Here is a 19,831-nt window from a genome sequence, read left to right on the forward strand (position 1 = left end):
CACGGGCACAGACCCAGAGGCCGATCCGCAGGATTTCCTTGATGAAATGTATAAGACCCTTCGAGTGATGAAGACTATAGAGACGGAAGGGGTTGAGTTGGCTTCATACAGGTTGAGGGGAGCAGCGTATTCGTGGTTAGAGATGTGGGAGGATTCCCGTGGGGAGTAAGACCTCCAGCTAGATGGGATGAGTTTGTAGATGCATTCATGGACCACTTCTTACCTGCCGAGACAATGGCGGACCATGCCACAGAGTTTGAGGTCCTCAAGCAGGGCAGTATGAGTGTTTGGGAGTACTACATAGAGTTTGTGAGGTTGTCCAAGTATGCTCCTCAGTTAGTGTCGACCATGGATGCTCGAGTTCGGTGATTCGCTCAGGGTCTTAGTCCTTTGGTGGTGAATGAGGCTGCTACAGCGGCCTTACACTCAGATATGAATTATGGGAAGATTGTGGGGTTCGCTCAGGCCACAGAGGCTAGGAAGTTGAAAATACGGGCAGAAAGGGAGAGTAGCAGCAGGGCCCGATCAGCGGGTCACTCAGGGAGACCAGTTCCGGGGAAAGGGCCATCAGGGCCGTCCCAGTCATATGCCCAGTCCTCAGCAAGCGTACCGCCATCGATGCATAGTTATCAGCAGGGCAGTCACTTGAGATCAGGTTCAGATAGTAGGAGACCCCATCATTCCGGTCGTCCCGGAGGGAGATCACTGCAGCAGGGGAGGGCTTCATGCCCCAAGTGTGGGAGGTTCCATTCAGAGACTTGTTATTTGGATATTCCGGTGTGTTACAGATGCGGGGAGAGAGGTCATATCCAGCGGGACTGCCATGCGCCCAGTGAGGGCATGGGTGGGAGATTTGCTCAGTCATCCGGTTCTTCAGCTGCCACATCATCCGTGTGTCCTCTAGCCCTAGCAGGGCGCGGTGTAGTTAGGGGTGGAGCTTGTGGTAGAGATGTATCCATTCGGTTTTACGCCTTGAGTGGTTTCCAGAGTGCAGAGGCCTCCACAGATGTTTCTACATGTATCTTGTCTGTTTAGGCCATTGATTGTTATGCTCTTATTGATCAGGGGTCCTCTTTGTCTTATGTCACCCCATTCATTGCTTCAAGTTTTGGGGTAGAACCCGAACAGCTTCATGAGTCGTTCTCTGTATCAACTCCGGTTGGTGATTCTATTACAGCCACGCGAGTTAATAGGAATTGCGTTGTCATGGTATGTAGTCGTGCTACCACGACCGATCTTATTGAGCTTGAAATGGTGGATTTTGATGTGATTATGGGAATGGACTGGCTTTATTCGTACTTTGCTAAACTTGACTGCCGAACGAGAGTCATGAGGCTTGAGTTCCCTAATGAGCCGGTTATTGAGTAGAAGGGAAATGGTGTGGTGCCGAAAGGTAGGTTTATTTCATACCTTAAGGCTTTGAAGATGATTAGGAAGGGGTGTATTTACCATTTGGTCCGGGTGGCGGACACCACTTCAAAAGTGTCTGTCCCCGAGTCCGTGCCAGTCGTGAAGTAGTTTCTTGAAGTGTTTCCGAACGAGCTTCTAGGGATCCCGCCAAATAGGGAGATTGATTTCGGGATTGATGTATTGCCAGATACGCGACCGATATCTATTCCACCATACAGAATGGCGCCAGCGGAGTTGAGGGAGTTAAAGGAACAACTGAAGGATTTATTAGAAAAGGGGTTCATACGGCCAAGTGTGTCACCGTGGGGTGCCCCGGTTCTTTTTGTCAGAAAGAAGGATGGGTCGCTCCGGATGTGTATTGATTATCGACAGCTTAACAAGGTCACCATCAAGAATAAATATCATTTGCCTCAGATAGATGATTTGTTCGACCAATTGCAAGGTGCGAGGTTCTTTTCCAAAATTGATCTACGGTCCGGGTATCACCAATTGAAGATCAGAGAACAGGATATTCTTAAGACCGCTTTCAGAACTCATCACTTTGAATTCTTGGTCATGTCTTTTGGGCTAACCAATGCCTCGACAGCTTTCATGGATCTTATGAATCGGGTCTTCAAGCCATTTCTAGACTCCTTTGTGATTGTTTTCATTAATGACATCCTTGTTTATTCGCGGAGCCGGGAGGATCATGCCGATCACCTCAGGGCAGTTCTGTAAACCCTTTTTAGCAGCAGTTGTATGCTAAATTTTCAAAATGTGAATTTTGGTTGGATTCCGTTACCTTTCTAGGCCATGTTGTTTCCAGTGAAGGGATTCAGGTGGATCCCCAGAAGATTGCAGTAGTAAAAGATAGGCCTAGACCCACGACCCCAACGGAGATCCGTAGCTTCTTGAGTTTAGCGGGGTATTGTCAGAGGTTTGTGGAGGGATTCTCTACCCTCGCCTCCCCTTTGACTAGGTTGACGCAGAAAGCAGTTAAGTTCCAATGGTTCTACGCTTGTGAGAAAAGTTTTCAGGAATTGAAGTCGAGATTGACCTCGGCGTCGATATTGACCTTGCCGGAAGGCACAGAAGGATTTGTGGTTTATTGCGATGCCACCAGGGTCGGTTTGAGGTGTGTGTTGATGCAACATGGGAAGGTTATAGCATATGCTTCAAGGCAACTCAAGAATCACGAGAAGAATTATCCGACGCATGATTTGGAGCTTGCGGTAGTTGTATTTGCCTTGAAAATATAGCAGCATTATCTTTATGGGGTCCATGTGGATGTGTTCTCGGACCACAAGAGTCTCCAATATTTGTTCAAGCAGAAGGAGTTGAATTTAAGGCAGCGGCGGTGGTTAGAATTGATCAAGGATTATGATATGGATATTTTATACCATCCAGGGAAGGCGAATGTGGTGGCCAACGCTCTCAGTCAGAAGTCCCTGTGTAGTTTGGCTCATTTGGGAGCGGATCAGAGGCCTTTGGCTCGGTAGGTTTATCAATTGGCCAGTCTGGGGGTTCGTATTTCGACCTCAGACGAGGGGAAGGTTATGGTGCATAATGGAGCCGAATCATCACTGGTAGCGGAAGTCAAGGAAAAGTAGCTCATTGATCCAGCATTAGCACAGATGAAAGAGGCAGTTTTGAATAACAAGACTTCGACATTTTCACTCGGTGGTGAGGATGGTGTATTATGATGTCAAGGTAGGCTGTGTGTTCTAGATGTTGATAATCTTCGTGGGAGGGTAATGGCGGAGGCTCATAATTCCAGGTATTCTGTGCACCTAGGTTCTACGAAAATGTACCGTGATCTCAAGGAAATTTATTGGTAGAACGGTATGAAGAGGGGTGTGGCGGACTTTGTATCTAAATGTCCGAATTGTCAGCAAGTAAAAGCTGAGCACCAGCGGCCCCGTGGGTTAACTCAGCTTGTGGAAATACCAATGTGGAAATGGGAGATTATCAACATGGATTTCGTGGTAGGATTACCTCGCACTCAGCGCAAGTTTGACTCAATTTGGGTAATAGTGGATCGACTCACCAAATCAGCTCACTTCTTGCCAGTCAAGTCCACGAATACTGCGGAACAATATGCTCAACTGTATATCAAGGAAATAGTAAGGCTTCATGGCACTCCAATTTCTATTATTTCAGATCGAGGGGCCCAGTTCACAGCTAATTTTTGGAAGAAATTTCAGCAAGGTTTGGGTACTCAGGTGAATCTCAGCACGACTTTCCATCCGCAGACTGACGGTCAAGCGGAGCGGACTATTCAGACGCTTAAAGATATGTTACGTGCTTGTGTCTTGGATTTCAAAGGTAATTGGGATGATCACTTGCCACTTATAGAATTTGCTTACAATAACAGCTTCCATGTTAGCATTCAGATGGCCCCATTTGAGGCATTGTACAGGAGGAGATGTAGGTCTCCGATTGGATGGTTCGAAGTGGGTGAAGCAGAATTGTTAGGGCCAGATCTCGTGCACCAGGCTATGGAAAAAGTTAAAATCATTCAGGAAAGGCTGAAAGCTGCTCAGAGTCGCCAGAAATTTTATGCGGACATTCGTCGAAGAAGATTGGAATTCCAAGTAGATGATTGGGTGTTCTTGAGGGTATCTCCTATGAAGGGAGTCATGCGATTTGGGAAGAAAGGGAAGTTGAGTCCTAGATATGTCGGGCCATATCGGGTCACTCAAAGGATAGGACAAGTGGCCTATAGACTGGAATTGCCTCCTGAAATGTCATTAGTGCACCCGGTGTTCCATGTGTCTATGTTAAAGAAAGTGGTTGGAGACCCATCCACCATCGTGCCAATCGAGGCTATCGAGGTCAATAAAGAGTTATCATATGAAGAAATTCCGGTCGCTATTCTTGATAGTCAAGTCTGCAAATTGAGAAACAAGGAAGTTGCTTCAGTTAAAGTGCTATGGCAAAGTCAACAAGTCGAGGAAGCCACGTGGGAAGCGGAAAGTGAAATGAAAGAAAAATATCCCCATCTGTTTGAACAAGTCTAGTAGTGATCGTGCGAACTCTTGTCTTTAGGTAAATTGATGTTGTGTTCAATCTGGTGCAAAGACACCCCATATTTTTCCCTAAATGCTTTACTATTGTAACTCCTCAAGTTGTGCAAGAACTGTATGTGTTGTGATTAATTGAGTCATGCGCAAGCCCTTTTTTTTTGGTAAGTGAAAGTTTTGTAAGAACTCATGTGATAAGTGAGGGATTAAAGGTAATGTAGATTGGTAATGATTAATTGAAATGCGTATAGTGTATTGAAGTGGTTGGACTGTATAGAACTCATTGAAGTGGCCAAATTATGTGCAGGTGTTGAGGTAATGAATTGTATACCAGTTGTAGGGATAATAGGGATAACGTAATGGTGCTTGGAAATAATGTTTTGGGGGCTCTCTGACAGGTAGATAAGTCTAATTACAAAGGAAACTCTGGCAAAATATTTCAAAAAAAAAGTTTGCATTTCATGTTTTCAAAACCAACCGATTTCCAAAATCCTCATTCGAGGACAAATGATTTTAAGTGGGGGAGGATGTAAGGCCCCGTGAAAAAAGTCCAGAAAATGCTAATCTATACCCAGTAGTCCACAAAAGACCCAGTAGTTCGGACCTTTTGTACTAATCTATACTATAAAAAGTCAAGAAATACTGTTTTCCAGAAAATGCGATTTTGCGGTCGAGAATGCGGTCGCATATCAGGTATGCGGACCGCATAATCGTCGCAAAGTGAGCTAGTGTGTTGGTCGAATTGGAGGTTAAATCTGCGACCTGATATGCGATCGCATAACCGATATGCGGACCGCATAGTCGTCGCATATTTCCCTTGGGATTTTTGTGAGGGGCAGTTCTGCGGTACATTATGCGACCGCAGAATGAGTACGCGAACCGCATTTCTGCCGCATACCCAGGAAGTGTGTTCAGATTTTGGGAGCACTTTTACGGTCCATTCTGCGGACCGCATTTCCACTCTGCGATCGCAAAGTGCGATCGCATACCTAACCCGTGCTCCAATTTTCTAAATTTTAAACCCGACCCCTTTTTCAATAAAACACCCCAGTCCCTTATTTTAACCTATTTTCTGAACAAAACTAGAGAGAGGGAAGAGTGGATTCTTGAGAGAGAAAGTCTTGTCTCCATCAATTTGATTTTTTCAAAGTCACTCGGGCCGGGGAATTTCAAGTAATTGTCTTCATCTCCATTCTTGAAGGTAAAATCCCCAACCCTTTTTCATTATTTTCAGATTTAAACAAAAAGGGGGACTCTCATGCGTTAATTATTGAAAATGGAAGTTGAGATACACATGCATGTCCTTTAAAACCTAGAATCTAGTAAGAGGAATTGGGTAGAACTAAAGATTTGCAAAAGAAGGGTTGGAAACCTAAGTAAGTTCGGGCTGAGTTTGTGAACTTCAATTCTAAGTTATATGTGCTAACTTGTGAACTAGATTGACGGTACTAGGTTGTTGGTGAATTGAAAGTAGAAGTTAAAAAGGGAATTCGACTCCAGGTATGTATGGCTAACTTTAACCTTTGTAAAGTCACCTTGTTGGTGTACGGGTAATTGGTATGTGTTACTTATGTGGACTATTTGTGAAATTCCTGTGATCAATGTGCCTTGAATGTTGTTGGTTAAGTTTTCCGTTATTGTGGTGTGAGTAAAATGGCAATAACACAAGTGCGTGTGGGTATGAATGTGTTACGTGGTAAGAGATGTGGAACAAACGATGGAAAGAAATCGTAATTGATACAATTGAAACAACTGTGGCAATATCATACGTGACTTGTTGTGGGAAATTATCGTTGTGACTTGAATTGTGTACGGGTTATTGTATATGTTGTAATTGGTATTGATGTTTATGAACACTCTTTGTGAATTGTTATTGTTGTTGTGTGAAATCTGATTGTCCGGTGGGATCGGATTGCGCCGCCGCAACACGAAGTAATAAGGTATGGGTTGTGGTGATAAGGGTGGCCGAGGTAATAAGGGTGGCCGAGGTAATAAGGGTGGAAAAGTGATCAAAATCACTATTGAAATAAAAATATGTGAAAGTTGTGAAACCATTGATGTGATAAAATAACGTTGAAAGGGGAAAAGGAGAGATTGTGGAGTTGTTTGGCTCTGGTTGTTCCTTTCATGTGCATTTGATTGTTGATTCTATTACCGTTTGTTATTTGTGTACTTCTTGATTTTACTTGGGGTAAAGTTTGTTTATACATACCAGTACAATTCAAATGTACTGACGTCCCTTTTGTCGGGGGCGCTACATTCGTGTTATGATTGTAGGTGGTTCCATAACAGGTACTTCAGCCCACCGACAGTAGCACTCCTTCACCTCCCGTCAACTGAATTGGCGAGCCCCTTTACTCTTGGGGCCCTGCGTGGCTGATGCCACTTTTCTTCCCGGAGTCTTATTTTGGTATTTGTGTAAGGTATAACTGGAGCCTTGTTGCCGGCATTTCCGTATTATTCTTCAGTTGTATTTAGAGGCTCCGTAGACAGGAAACGTGGGTTATGTACTTATGTATTTTGGGCAGTATAACTTGTAAATCACGCTAAGTAACTATGTATGTAATGTAAATCTCGTAAAAATGTGTTTAAATTTATAAATGGCTATTTCACTTGGTTAATGGGTGATGGAAACACAGGGTATCACGTGGAATAGGAAAGGCACCCAGGTTCTCTTGGCTGAGGGCTACCCGGTCGAGCGCCGGTCGCGCCCCTCGTTTTTTGGGGCGTGACAGGTTTGTGGTGGGGTTTTCATCCATAGCAGCCCCGATGACCAGATTGACCCAGAAGAGTGCCCCGTTCTGGTGGTCGGACGAGTGTGAGGTAAGCTTTCATAAGCTTAAGACAGCTTTGACCACGGCGCCCGTGTTGGTATTTCCCACAGGTTCAGGGCCATATACAATGTATTATGACACATCTCGTATAGGGCTTGGTGAGGAGTTGATGCAGAATGGCAAGGTTATTGCATATGCTTCATGACAGTTGAAGATTTACGAGAAGAATTATCCAATTCATGATTTGGAGCTAGCAGCCATTGTTCATGCGCTGAAGATTTGGAGGCATTATTTATATGGCATGTAATGTGAGGTGTTCACGGATCACAAGAGTTTGCAATACTTATTCAAGCAGAAGGAGCTAAATTTAAGGCAAATGAGGTGATTGGAGATATTAAAAGACTATGATATTAGCATCTTGTATCATCCTGGGAAGGCCAATGTAGTGGCCGATGCTTTGAGTGGGAAGTCGGCTAGTACGGGCAGCCTTGCGTATATTCCAGTCGGTGAAAGACCGTTTGCTTTGGATTTTCAGGATTTAGCCAAGTTCGTGAGGTTGGATGTTTCTGAGCCCAGTTGTGTTCTAGCTTGCACAATTGCTCGTTCTTCATTATTTGAGCATATCAGAGATCGACAGTATGATGATCCTCTTTTGCTTATCCTTAGGGACACAGTGCGGGACGGAGGTGCAAATGAGGTTACAGTTGGAGATGATGAAGTTTTGAGGATGTAGGGTCGTGTTTGTGTGCTTAATGTGGATGGACTTTGTGAATTGATTCTAGAGGAGGCCCATAGTTCCCGGTATTCTATTCATCCGGGTGCCACCAAGATGTATCAGGACTCTCGGCAGCATTATTGGTGGAGAAGAGTGAAGAAGGATATTATTGCATATGTAGCTCGGTGTTTGAATTGTCAGTAGGTAAAGTATGAGCATTAGAGACCTGGTGGTTTGCTTTAGAAGATTGAAATTCCTGAGTGGAAGTGGGAGTGTATCACTATGGACTTCGTTGTTGGACTCCCACGGACTCAAATGAAGTTCGACCAGTATGGGTTATTATGGATAGGCTGACTAAGTTGGCGCATTTCATTCCTATGGCAGTTTCCTATTCTTCGGAGCAGTTGGCATAGATTTATATCAGTGCGATTGTTCGTCTCCATGGTGTGCCCGTGTCTATAATTTCTGATCGAGGCACGCAGTTTACCTCCCATTTCGGGAGGGTAGTTCAGCATGAGTTGGGTATGCGGGTCGAGTTGATCACAACATTTCATCCTCAAACGGACGGACAGTCCGAGCGTACCATTCAGATTTTGGAGGATATGCTCCGAGCATGTGTTATTGACTTTGGAGGTTCTTGGGATCAGTTCTTCGTGTTAGCAGAGTTTGCCTAAAACAACAGTTATTAGTCGAGCATCCAGATAGCTCCCTATGAGGCATTATATGATAGACGGTGTTGGTCGCCAGTTGGATAGTTTGAGCCGGAGAGGCTCAGTTGGTGGGTATAGATTTAGTTCAGGATGCCTTGGATAAGGTTAAGATTATTCAGGATAGACTTCGTACAGCTTAGTCCAGGCAAAAGAGTTATGCCGACCGTAAGGTTCGTGATGTGGCATTCATGGTCGGAGAGCGAGTGTTGCTTCGGGTGTCGCCTATGAAAGGCATGATGAGATTTGGGAAGAAGGGCAAGCTAAGCCCTAGGTTCATCAGGCCTTTTGAGATCCTTGATCGAGTAGGAGAGCTGGCTTACAGACTTGCGTTGCTGGCGGGTTTATCAGTTGTGCATCCAGTGTTTCATGTGTCCATGCTTTGGAAGTATCATGGCGATCTATCCCACGTGTTAGATTTCAGCACTATCCAGCTGGACAAGGATTTGACCTACGAGGAGGAGTCGGTGGCCATTTTAGACCAACTGGTTCGTTAGATGAGATCGAAGAGTTACCCTTCGATTCATGTGAAGTGGAGAGGTCAGCCTGTTGAGGCACCTACCTGGGAGTCCGAGTCCGATATGCGGAGCCGATATCCCCATCTTTTCATTGACTCAGGTACTTTTCAATGTTCGTTCGAGGACGAACGATTGGTTTAGAGGTGGAGAATGTGATGACCCAAAGGGTCTTCTTTTGTTTTAGAATCCGAATCCGGGTTCCGAGGCCTTGAAAATCTCATTTCCTTTCTCCTCGATTTGCATGCGCAGTCCGGGCGCATTTTTCTTAAAGCCTTTATGTGAAATTTAAGAAAAATATTAAAATTTGCCTTTAAAATTGATTAAAGTTGACTTCGGTCAACATTTTTGGTAAGCAGACCCGGACCCGTGATTTGACGGTCTCGTAGGGTCCGTAGTAAAATATGAGACTTGGGCATATGCCCAGAATCGAATTCTGAAGTCCCTAGCCCGAGAAATGAATTTTTGAAGAAAATTATTTGCTGGAAAATATAAGGATTTTTTGAAATAGAATAGTGTGTGACCTTGTTGGTATCGGGCCCGTATCTTGATTTCGGATCCCGGTACAAGTTTGATATGGTATTTAAGTCGTGTCTGTAATATTTGGTGAGAAACGAAAGTAATTTGACGTGATTCAAACCTTTGGTTGAGAAAATAGGAAGTTTGAACTATCTTAAAAATTTCATGAGTTTTGGTGTTAAATTCGTTGTTTAAGATGTTATTTTGGCGATTTGATCGCACGAATAAGTCCGTATGATGTTTTTAGACTTGTGTACATGTTTGGTTTGGATCCCCGAGGGCTCGGGTGAGTTTTGGATAGGCCACGGAGTGTTTTGAACTTAAGGAAATTTTCTGGTATTGCAGGTCTGTAAACTTTGCATTTGCGAAGTCTGGATCACAAATGCAAGCACTAATTGTGAAGAATCATCGCATTTGCGATGATTGGGCTGGGCAGGGGACCTTCACATTTGCGAAGTTCATCATCGCAAATGCGACTTGAAAAGTGGCCGCAATTGCGAACATCTGTTCGCATTTGCGAAGGCAGCAGGTCAGGCCAAGTTTCGCATTTGCGAGTTAGCATTTGCGAACCTGTGATCGCAAATACGATACTTGCAACTGTTCAAAGACAAGTTTTGACGGGATTTTCACTTCATTTCTCAAGTTTTCAAACCCTAAGCTCCCATATGCAATTTTCTAAAGGAGAGTTCTTCCCCAAATCATTGGTAAATAATTTTTAACTCATTTCCTTTAATCTATTCCATATTTTACAAGATTTCATCACAAAATCTAGGGATTTTCATGGGGGAATTGGGTGTTTTTGGATAGAATTTAGTAATTTTGAAATTTGGGAATTTAGACCTCAAATTGAGGTTGAATACCAAAACCAATTGCATATCCGGGCTCGAGGGTGAATGGGTAATCGGGTTTTGGTCCGAACTTCGAGTTTTTACCAAGCAGGCCTGGGGTCGAATTTTGACTTTTCGGGAAAAATAGTGGGAAACCTATAATTAAGCATTGGAATTGAGTTCTTTAGCATTTATTGATGTTGTTAAGTCAATTATGATTAGATACAAGCAGATTGAAGGTGGAATCGAGAGCTAAAGCGGTAATTGAGGTTTGATTGTGGCCGTGGAATCGAGGTAAGTATTTGGTCTAACCTTAGCTTGAGGGAATATGTGTTGTTGTCTTATTTGCTACGTGTTAGTATTGAGTACGACGTATAGATGTGGTGACGAGTATCTATACGTTTATGTTAAGCATGCAAGTTAGTCTTATACTGTGACCTTTGTGTCTCTTATTACGTATTGTTCATGCTTAAATTGATGATTCTCCATGTTGAATAAGTCCTATGATATTTTCTTGGTGTTGGATCATTGTCGAGTATTGACTCAAGTTAGACTTATTTTGTGAAGTTAACTGTTCAAATGAGATTTGTTATTGTTGATTCCTTTGCCGGGATGTTATTGTTTCTATTTTTTTGGTGGGGAAGAGTGTAAAGTACGAAGAGTGATACCGTGCACGATATTGCGAGTGAGTGTTAATGCACAAAGGGTAATGCTATGCCATATTTTGTGAGTGTTAATGCACGAAGGGTGATGACATGCCATATTCTATGAGTGTTAACGCACGAAGGGTGATGTCATGCCATGCTTATGAGAGAGTTAAAGCACGAAGGGTGATGCCGTGCACATGTTACTATGTTATTATTTCTGTTGGCTCATAGTATGACGTTATTTTGCTTCTTTATGGTTCACTGTCAGAATTTGATATTCCCCTCAGCATGTTTCCCCTTCCTGTTATGTTTGTTAAATTCTTGTTATTATTGTTTTTCTTGTATATGATTTAATTTCACAGGTTTATATTGTTGTCGTGTCCTAACCTCGTCACTACTTCACCTAGGTTAGGCTCGACACTTACCAGTACATGAGGTCAGTTGTACTGATACTACACTCTGCACTTTCTGTGCAGATTCGGTTCCGGACCTCGTGAGTAGAGTTTGGGTTGCTGCCTTCATTCCACGGGAGACCCAAGGTAGTTCTGCTGGCATTCGCAGACCCTAGAGTCCCCTTCTTCCTCATTTTGGATTTTATGTCTCTTTTTATTTTGAGAACATATGTATTTCTTTTAAACCTATATTTGTAGAATTTCTTAGACGTTCGTGGATTGTGACACCAGATCAACGAGGTAGTCATGTACTAGAATTGTTCAACTGTTATAACATTTCCGCACTTTATCTCTATTTGGCTTTAGCTATTATTTATTTCTGTTCTGGTTAATAATTAATGTGATAAGACTGTATTTTTCGGTTTGCCTAGCTTTCAAGAGTAGGCGACACCACGATGGTGGGAAATCCGGATAGTGACATATGCCCTACCTTATTTCTTTATAATTCTATTTTACCCTTTACTTTTTTTTTTAATTTTAATCCAAATCTCCTAACCTGTAACCTACACCTTCATTCCTTTTTTCCTTCTGCTGCTTCCAATTCCAATGTCAAGTAATGGTTTTGCCTTCTTTTTGTTTTTTTCTTTCTTCTACTTTGATTTTTAGCTCCAATTCTAATTACTTTATCTCCAATTAGCTGTATAATATTGATTTTTAATTCCAATTCTAATTACTTTATGTGTGATTCTTGATAATATTTAAAATAATTGAGGGTATTTTGGTAAACTTATCTATGACAGTATAGTACGATACGGTCAAACCAAACAACAAAATGTTATTTGACAACAACAAACAATACAATCTATCCAAACGTTGTATTCATAAAATGATACAATACAATTGTTGGAATACATCGCTCCCAGTCTAACCATCTGATCTCTCAGAAATGAATTGATACAGAAAAAGAGAAGAGAGAAATCAGTGAAGAAGAAGAGAAGAAAGGACTAAAGGTCTTAGACAAAACAACTTCGGACAAAACAATGCTAAGACTTGGTCTTAGCTCATCCTCTGAAAAGCCACGTGACAGGAAACGTGGAATCATCTCACCCAGCAAGCAAAATAATGAAGGATCTCATCTGGACCACTCAAAGCATGGTCACATTCTAGATCTTTCTCACATGCACACAAACACACACACCCACATGCTGAAGGAATAATAATTAGTTATATTTTTAGAACTAAGCTAGTAGAAATAGGACAAGTATACATAATTCATAGGCTATTTTTTTTATTTTCTTCTTCTTTCTAAATAGTTAATACTTGTATATATACACAATCCTCTTGTACAACAATTCATTCAGAAATATACAGAAAAATTTCACAATTCTCTTCTTCAAATTCCTACATGGTATCATAGCATTAGCTCTTCTTTTCAATTTTCTGAATCAGTCATGTCTCCTTCCTCCAATACTACTGAAACTCCTAATGTCCATAGCTCATCATCAACAACATCGGGCAATGGAAACACCATTGATTCGACACATCCTTACTTTCTTCATGCATCTGATGCACCAGGGATGATACTTGTAAACACACCATTTGATGGTCGAGGTTATGCTGGATGGAGCAGATCTATCTTAATCTCACTCTCAATTAAGAGCAAGTTGGGTTTTATTGATAGATCTTGCCCTATCCCAACCCCAACAGATTCTACTTTTCAAACTTGGAACAGATGTAACCATATGGTTACATCATGGTTTTTAATTCTCTGACCAAGGTAATTGTTGACAGTGTCCTTTATTCAAACACAACTAAGGATCTGTAGTTGGATCTAGACAGTTTGGCCAACCAAATGGAGCCAAATTATACCACATGCAAAAGGAACTAGCAGATTTAGTTCAAGGATCAGCAGATATCACTAGTTATTTTACCAAAATAAAATGATTATGGGATGAGTCAAATACTCTTAACACTGACATGTACTGTTCCTGCAACTGTGACTGTGGTGGTAAAAAGAAGATGCAACAGTTTAAGGAAGACAAAAGGCTCATTCAATTCCTCATGGGATTGAATGAGACCTATGGATAGGCTAGAAGCAACATTCTCATGATCAAACCATTACCCTCAATCAATCAGGCATATTCCCTTCTCATGCAAGATGAGAATCAAAGGGAAATCCATGTCAGTTCTCAATTCCCAACAAATGGTTCTTCTTTTATCGTTAGAAATCAAGCTTCTCAGAACCATCAAACTTCTACTTGTTCTCACTTCAACACTCAACAGAAGATTGGACACAATTCCTACAAAGGAAACTTTGGATATAAAGGGAAGAAGAATGCAGAGATGTGTTCTTATTGCAAGATGACTAATCAAACAATTGAAAATTGTTATAGACTTATAGGTTTCCCTGCTGATTTCAAGATTACTAAGAACAAGAATGTCACAACCCGAATTTTCCACCCTCGGGAGTCATGATGGCACCTACTTGTAGAAGTTACGCAAGCCATAAAATTTAAAAAATTCTTTACTTCTTTGTTTTAATCCTTTTAACAACTTGCTTTAACAGGTGATAAATATTTAAATAATAGCGGAATATGAGATTAAGTGGAAGACTTAAACAAAATAAACCAAAATAATATGGAAATCAACATATGCCTCTACCCAAAAACTGGTGTCACAACATTCACGGACTATCTATGACTACTACATACAAACGTTTGAAAGAAGGAACATTGTCTATCTCGGATACAATGATAACAGAACAAAATAACTGATAGAAGAGACACCGGGCCCGCGAACGCCTGCAGGACTACCTCGGAATCTCGGTGGACTGAAGGCTGGCTCCCAAGCTACTGCTACTGACCCAATGCTGCTCCGGTATCTTCACATAAGTGTAGAGTGTAGCATCAGCACAACCGACCCCATGTACTGGTAAGTGCCTAGCCTAACCTCGGCGAAGTAGTGACGAGGCTAGGACCAAACTACCAAATAAACCCGTGCAGTTATATAATATACAACGGAAAGTAAAGAAGAAATAATCAAGTAAAGATGGGAGAGGGGAAACATGCTTCGGGGGAATAACAGGTAAAAACAGAATATCAAGAGAATTACAAGGGAATCAAAATCCAACCACTAACAAGAATAAGGAAAAACAAAGGCAGATTTCACTTTCTCTTCACGTCTTGTTGCGAGCGTGCATCCCGGTCCCATTTCCTGTATCTCGTGGCAGGCGTGCCACCCGCTCCCATTACATGTATCTCGTGGCAGGCGTGTCACCCGCTCCCATTTTATTTATATCGTGGTAGGCGTACTACCCGCTCCCATTTCATTATATCTTGTGGTAGACATACCACCCGCTCCCATTTCATTATATCTTGTGGTAGGCGTACCACCCGCTCCCATTTCATTATATCTTGTGGTAGGCGTACCACCCACTCCCATTTCATTATATCTTGTGGTAGGCATACCACCCGCTCCCATTTCATTATATCTTGTGGTAGGCATACCACCTGCTACCATTTACAAGCCAACAATAGTCACAAGGAATCCCGGCAAGGGAACAAGAGTAATATAACAACTTCCTGGCAAGGGAACAATGATATTTCAACAACATCCTGGCAAGGGAACAATAGCAATATAACAACTTTCCGGCAAGGGAACAATGATATTTCAACAACATCCCGACAAGGGAATAATACTATCAAAACAAACATCCCGGCAAGGGATCATTAATATCAAACAAACATCCCAGTAAGGGAACAATGGTGATAATTACATAAGAAGCGCAATAAACCACAACGGAGTCATAACAATTATAATACAAGACTCACATGCATGCTTGACACCAACGTATAGATACTCCTCACCATGACTATACGTCGTACTCCACAATTAATATGTAGCAAATAAGACACAACTCCTAATCCCTCAAGCTAAGGTTAGACCAAACACTTACCTCGATGCCTCGAACACAACTCAAGTTTCAATTATAGCTCTACCCCTTGATTCCTCTGCCAATTCGCTCATATCTAGCCACAAGTTACTTAATTACATCAATAGACGCTAAATGAATCAATTTGAATGCATGAATATGAGTTTTCCAAAGTTTTACCCAAAAAGTCAAAATCGCCCCCGGGCCCACGTGGTCAAAACCTGAGGTTCGAACCAACACCCGATTACCCATTCCCCCACGAGCTCAAATATGTAATTTGTTTTGAAATAGGACCTCATATCGAGGTCCAAATCCCCAATTTTTGAAAAACCTAGGTTCTACCCAAAACACCCAATTTCTCCTAGGAAAATCATTGATTTGAAGTTGAAATCATGTTAAAAGATGTTAATGATTGAAGAAAACTAGTTAAAAATGACTTACAATTGATTTGGAGAAGAAAGGTTATTTGAAAGATCGGCTCTTATGTTTTTGGGGTCTTAAAAAATAAAAAATAATTGAAAATTCCATCTAAATATAATGCCCTCAGATGCCCTGTGCGGACTGCAAAAAATCAACCGCGGCCACACAAGCTTCCTGTGTTCTGCAGTGACAGGTCTTAGTATTTTGACCATACCTTTCTCTAAAGATATTCAAATTGTGATTTCTGTACCTTTCTGGAAACTAGACACGAAGATCTACAACTTTCGTGTTTAAATCATCTCCAAATTCTTTGTCGATCAAACGATATAGGCTTCCGAAGTTGGACCAGTGAATTGTTCTTCACCACGGACTACACCAAAACTAGTGCGACCGCACAGGCCCTCACCGCGGTCCGCACAAAATCCAGTGCGGCCACACAAGCCCCTCCGCAGTAGCATTCCTTTTTGTGCGGACCGCACTGGTCGATTCAAAGGCCTTCCACCTCTTTGAACCTGCAACACCTATGTTTTTAAGCCTAAGACATCCCGGAACCTATCCGAAACTCATTCGAGCCCTCGGAACTCCAAACCAAGTGTGCATACTAACTCAAAAACACCATACGGACTTATTCGTGTAATCAAATCATCAAAATAATATTATGAACATCAAATTAAATCTCGAGATCAATGAAATTTTCTTAAAACTTCTTTAAACATCAATTTTGCAATTTAAGTCCGAATCACGTCAAATGACATCCGTTTTTTTTACCAAATTCCACAGAAAAGTCTTAAATCATATATAAGACCTGTACCGGGTGCCGGAACCAAAATACGGGCCCAATACCATCATGTTTTAAGCAAATTTCATTTCAAATTTCTTTAAACAATTTCAGAAAATAATTTTTCTTTAAAAATTCATTTCTCGGGCTTAGGACCTCGGAATCCGATTCCGGGCATACGCCCAAGTCCCATATTTTTCTACGGACTCTCCGGGACCGTCAAATCACGGGTCCGGGTCTATTTACCCAAAGCGTTGACCGAAATCAAATTTATTCATTTTATAGTCAAAACTTATCATTTTTCACAGATTTTCACATTTAAGCTTTCCATCTATGCGCCCGGACTGCGCACGCAAATCGAGGTGGTACTAAGAGTGGTTTTTAAGGCCTCGAAACGTAGAATTTTATTGTAACACAAGTGATGATCTTTTGGGTCATCATAAAGAAGGTCCAAAATACTGCAAAAAGAAACTCAGCTGCTGCAGTAGAGGATGCAGGAGAAGTTCATAACAACATGACAAAAGGACCTCAGTTTGCTCAAATGCTTTCATCAGACCAACTCAATCAATAGGTCAGCCTTCTGAATCAAATACAAACAGGGCAGAGAGGCACTCAGGAGTTAATGCAAATTCTGTTGCTGGTATATTATTTACCTACTCTCTAACCTGTTATTCAATTGCTAATTCTAACCTTGATAACTCCTGGATCATTGATTCAGGAGCAACTGAGCACATGTATTTCAATGCTAATACTTTCTTATTCTTAATACCATTACCTACTCCATTAATGGTGAGGTTGCCTAATTCTTCTAGAGTAAAAGTCACTCACTTAGGGAGTGTTTCCATATTTCCAGGTTTAGTATTAGAATACGTTCTTCATATTTCTTGTTTAAAATACAACTTACTCTTTGTACATAGGCTTTGTCAAAAATTCAAGTGTCTCTTAGTTTCAATTCTTTTGGGTGCATTTTGCAGGGCCCTCTCATAAAGATCTCTCAAGTTTTTAGTGAAGCTAAGGAAGGACTTTACTTATTACATCCTAGTGTGATTGAGTCTAGGATCCTATCTTCAAAGACTACAACATCTTTGTTTAAGAATTCTTTTTCTAATTCAGTTTCAACTTCTTTTTCTTTTCTTATCTTAGCAAAAGCAGAATCCAATGTAAGGTTATGGCATGTAAGATTGGGGCATTTTCCTTTCAGTGTAATGAAACATATCAGTTCTATTTTATTTCTCTCTACTCCTATTTGTGATTGAGATATATGTCCTCAAGCAAGACAATTTAGATTACCATTTCCAATTAGTCACATCAAAACTAAGAAAGTCTTTGATCTAATTCACATTGACACATGAGGACCTTATAAGACTCATACTCATAATGGATATAAATACTTTCTCACCATTGTGGATGATTTCAGTAGACAACTTGAACTTACTTGTTAAGCACAAAGAGCAATACATTTTCTGTCTTGAAATGTTTCTTAAACATGGTGGAAAGATAATTCAATAAAGTAAAGATTATTAGATCAGATAATGCTTTAGAATTAGGGAAAGCCAATGTTGCCTCTATATTTCTGCAATCTCAAGGAATTCTATATCAGACTTCATGTGTGGATACTCCTCTACAAAATGGTATTGTAGAAAGGAAGCACATACATTTATTAGAGGTAGCCACGGCTCTATTATTTCAGTCCAAGGTGACTATATCATATTGGGGAGAATACATATTGACAGCTACTTTTCTGATCAACAGATTCCCATATAAGGTACTTAAAGGTAAAACTCCATATGACATGTTCTTTGAGCAGGCACCCTCCTATTCTTCCTTGAGAAGTTAAGGTTGTTTATGCTACGCCTCTACCTTGTCATATCACAGAGAAATATTTGAACCTAGGGCAAAGGCATGTGTTTTCATGGGTTATCTTATTGGACAAAAAGGATAAAAACTATTGGATCTGACTACTAAGAAACTATTTGTCTGTAGGGATGTTCATTTTTTGAGTATATATTTCCATTCACCTATACTACACTAGGTTCCTCTTCTCCATCAGTCCAAACTCCTTTAATTTTTCCTCCTCCTCCAAGCCAGTCACCCCCGATACTCCTCCGCAGCACTCACCTACACCACAATCTACACCCACATCTCACACCAATCCTACTTGTTCCCCTACACATTCTACTTCCCCTGCTCCTTCTCCTGTCTCTTCTTCCCCACCAATTCCCCTCAGGAGATCAAACAGAGATAACATAGGTACCTTGCCTGGTTATCTTAAAGACTATGTTTGCAATAACATATACCTCACTAATCTCACCACCTATTGCCTTTACTCTCTTTGCACACCACATAAAGTTCTCTTTTTCTTCACTCTCTACCTCTAATCGACATCTTATTCAATCACTCTCTACTATTTCAGAACCCACCAATTACACTCAAGCTTGTTCTATTCCAGGATGGGTCCAAGCCATGGATTCTGAACTCAAAGCTTTGGAATAGAAACACACCTGGGATGTTGTTCTCCTAACTTCTAGCAAGAAAGAACTTCCCTGTAAATGGGTTTACAAGGTCAAGCACCATGCTGATGGTACTATTGAAAGGTTAAAGGCCAAGTGTAACGACCTGACCAGTCATTTTGAGCATTTGCATTTTGTTCGGTAGTTTGAGGATGTAAGTAGTTATATATGGTGTATTATGACCTATGTGAATCAGCAGTTTTGGTTTTCAGGTTATTCGGAATCGATTTGAAAGAATGAATTTCATGATTGAAGCTTTAAATTGGAAGAATTGACCAAGTTTGACTTTTTAGTATTTGACCTCATATTGGAGTTTTTATGGTTCTATTAGGTCCGGATGGTGATTTTGGACTCGGACATATGCCCGTACTTATAATTGGATATTTCTAGAAGGATTCAACACTAATTGGCGAAAATTGGAATGTGAAGGTTTGGAAAAGTTCTTAAGTTTGACCGAGAGTTGACTTTGAGGATATCGAATTTGGATTGTAGTTCTGGGAATTTGAATAGATTCGTTATTTCATTTGGGACTTGTGTGCAAAATTTGAGTTCATTCCGAGTTGATTTGTTATGTTTCGGGGCAAGTTTTGAAAGTTCAAAGTTCAAAGTTCATTTAAATTTTATTTGAGGTGCGATTCGAAATTTCGATGTTGTTATGTGTGATTTGAGGCCTCAAATAGGTTC

At 41.1% G+C, this 19,831-nt stretch overlaps 1 protein-coding gene across 1 annotated transcript; it reads left to right on the forward strand.

Moving 5' to 3' along the window:
- The first annotated feature begins 234 nt into the window (after window positions 1-234).
- On the forward strand, window positions 235-1,368 carry LOC138874715 (uncharacterized). Its single transcript, XM_070153493.1, has 3 exons — window positions 235-365; window positions 789-951; window positions 1,066-1,368. The coding sequence occupies exons 1-3, from the start codon at window positions 235-237 to the stop codon at window positions 1,366-1,368; spliced, it is 597 nt and encodes a 198-aa protein (XP_070009594.1).
- The last annotated feature ends 18,463 nt before the right edge of the window (window positions 1,369-19,831 follow it).

Source organism: Nicotiana sylvestris, chromosome 8, assembly GCF_000393655.2.
Source record: "Nicotiana sylvestris chromosome 8, ASM39365v2, whole genome shotgun sequence".
Taxonomy (NCBI): Eukaryota; Viridiplantae; Streptophyta; class Magnoliopsida; order Solanales; family Solanaceae; genus Nicotiana; species Nicotiana sylvestris.